Genomic DNA, 1,820 nt, shown 5'->3' on the forward strand with positions numbered 1-1,820 from the left:
ATATCGATTGCAATTTAAAAATTAGGTATTTAAATTGTTGTTTGGCACATCGAGTATTTGGCATTTATTATGAGCAATATAACTCTTACAAATAATGTTCTATAAAAATCAGGTGATATGATGATGAAGGATAGATGCTTGAATTCATTAAAACATCAATGCGCCTAAAAACATCACAATTACTTCAAATTTCCCTATAATTCAATTTCATGAAAAAATCCTACCTGTAATCCGTGATGTCCAGTCATAGGCTGTGAGATGTGCAATTGTTGTGCCTGCTTTATCTGCAAGGTCCCGCTCTGCTGTTGTCCGCCTGCTGCAGCAGTCGCACCACCCGCTGCCGGAGGAGTGTTGGCCGTGGAGGAAGCCGAAGAAGATGGCGGCCGCGGTGGTGCCGGATAACCACCTGGACTACCAACACCACCTCCGGGCATTGGACCTGGTGATCCGTAAGGAGAATACTGTTGTTGCTGCTGTTTAGAAGACTGTTGCGGGAAGAGGAGTTCTTGTTTCACCTGCTATAAAATAAACCAAGAATATTGTTAATATTGTATGAATGTTAAAAACAAAAATATTTTTCTTCACTTTATAAACTTATTTTGAATATTACGAATTCAGAATGAGTTCGTAATCAATAGACAAATAATTATATTATTTATATAATTTACTATTTTTAAATTTCTCACCTGTTGTCCTGGATTTTGTTGCTGATAATTTCCAAAATCCGTACCGTAAGGACCTCTATTATACTGGTTATTTTTGTGCTGATGTTGTTCAGCCATATGCTTCAAGGTTTGTGCAGCAGGTGATAATTCAGGTTTAGGGAAGTCCATATGGAAGTTAGGCGTCCTACCACCTGCAAAAGACAAATATTTAAATTAATGAAAACTATATGCATTATTTTAATTATTTTAATAAGTATTTTATATTATATTTTACCCGTCGAATTTTGCTGTTGCTGCTGCATCAACATAGCCGGTGATGGTTTTTCATCCTCAACTCTTTGCTGATGCTGCTGCTGCGGTGACTGCTGTTCGGGAAAATCAAATCCTTGCATATCAGACAATTCCGAAAGCAAATTATTCAATTGCTCAGTAGACATGGCTTGATCTGCACCATAAAACTCAAATCGTGGAAAACCACCGCCGCCAGCAGCCCCATTTGCCGCAGCGTCTTTCTCGAGAGCTGCAGCACACTGTTCTAAATCTACAAACTCATCGTCTTCATCGCCACCGGCTACACTGGAATTTGTACAGTCTGCCCCAGAAGCCGGTGACGTTAGAGGCTCTTGCTTCAGCTGCTGCAGTAGTTGATTACTTTGCTGCTGCTCTGTCGTCGTGGAAGAGGGAGTTGAACAGGAAGATGGTGGTTCGGTTTTCGTGGAAGTTAAGGCCTGGAAAAGAAATAATATAATTGTGGCAACTCAAATTACTGGTTGTGATAAAAACATCTAATTTCGGAGGGATCTAAGAGTTTTAAACTGCTTCATTGGTTATTTAACTAATATTTATGTAAAGTTTTTTTTAATTATTAAGTAAATAGTATATTAAATTTGTATTAAATATTGATTGCGTATTAAAATTATTATAATTTCAGTATATAAATTTTATAACAAATAACGCTGATACAAAGTGCATAATGAAGTGGCTCCGCTTAGTCCATTGAGTAAAATGGAACCACAGAACATTGTGATCATTAAAATAAATCTAACACAATAAGGAAAAATTTTGAAATCTGTTCCATCAACACGTTCGCCAATACAATCATTCTATTGGCGCATCTTAACTAACGCACCATATCCTCGAATGAAAACCACATCA

General features: G+C 37.4%; 1 protein-coding gene across 1 annotated transcript; it reads right to left on the reverse strand.

Annotated features, from left to right (window-relative positions):
- Nucleotides 1-224: 224 nt before the first annotated feature.
- Nucleotides 225-1,422, reverse strand: LOC113381700 (neurogenic protein mastermind-like; the record flags this gene model as incomplete). Its single annotated transcript, XM_026620441.1, has 3 exons — nucleotides 225-518; nucleotides 687-856; nucleotides 940-1,422. Coding segments are annotated over 3 exons (947 nt in total), but the record flags the coding sequence as incomplete, so codon positions are not given.
- Nucleotides 1,423-1,820: the final 398 nt, after the last annotated feature.

The sequence above is a fragment of the Ctenocephalides felis genome, unplaced genomic scaffold, assembly GCF_003426905.1.
Source record: "Ctenocephalides felis isolate EL2017-DRISC unplaced genomic scaffold, ASM342690v1 CF-g0.4_SCAFFOLD_03011, whole genome shotgun sequence".
NCBI lineage: Eukaryota > Metazoa > Arthropoda > Insecta > Siphonaptera > Pulicidae > Ctenocephalides > Ctenocephalides felis.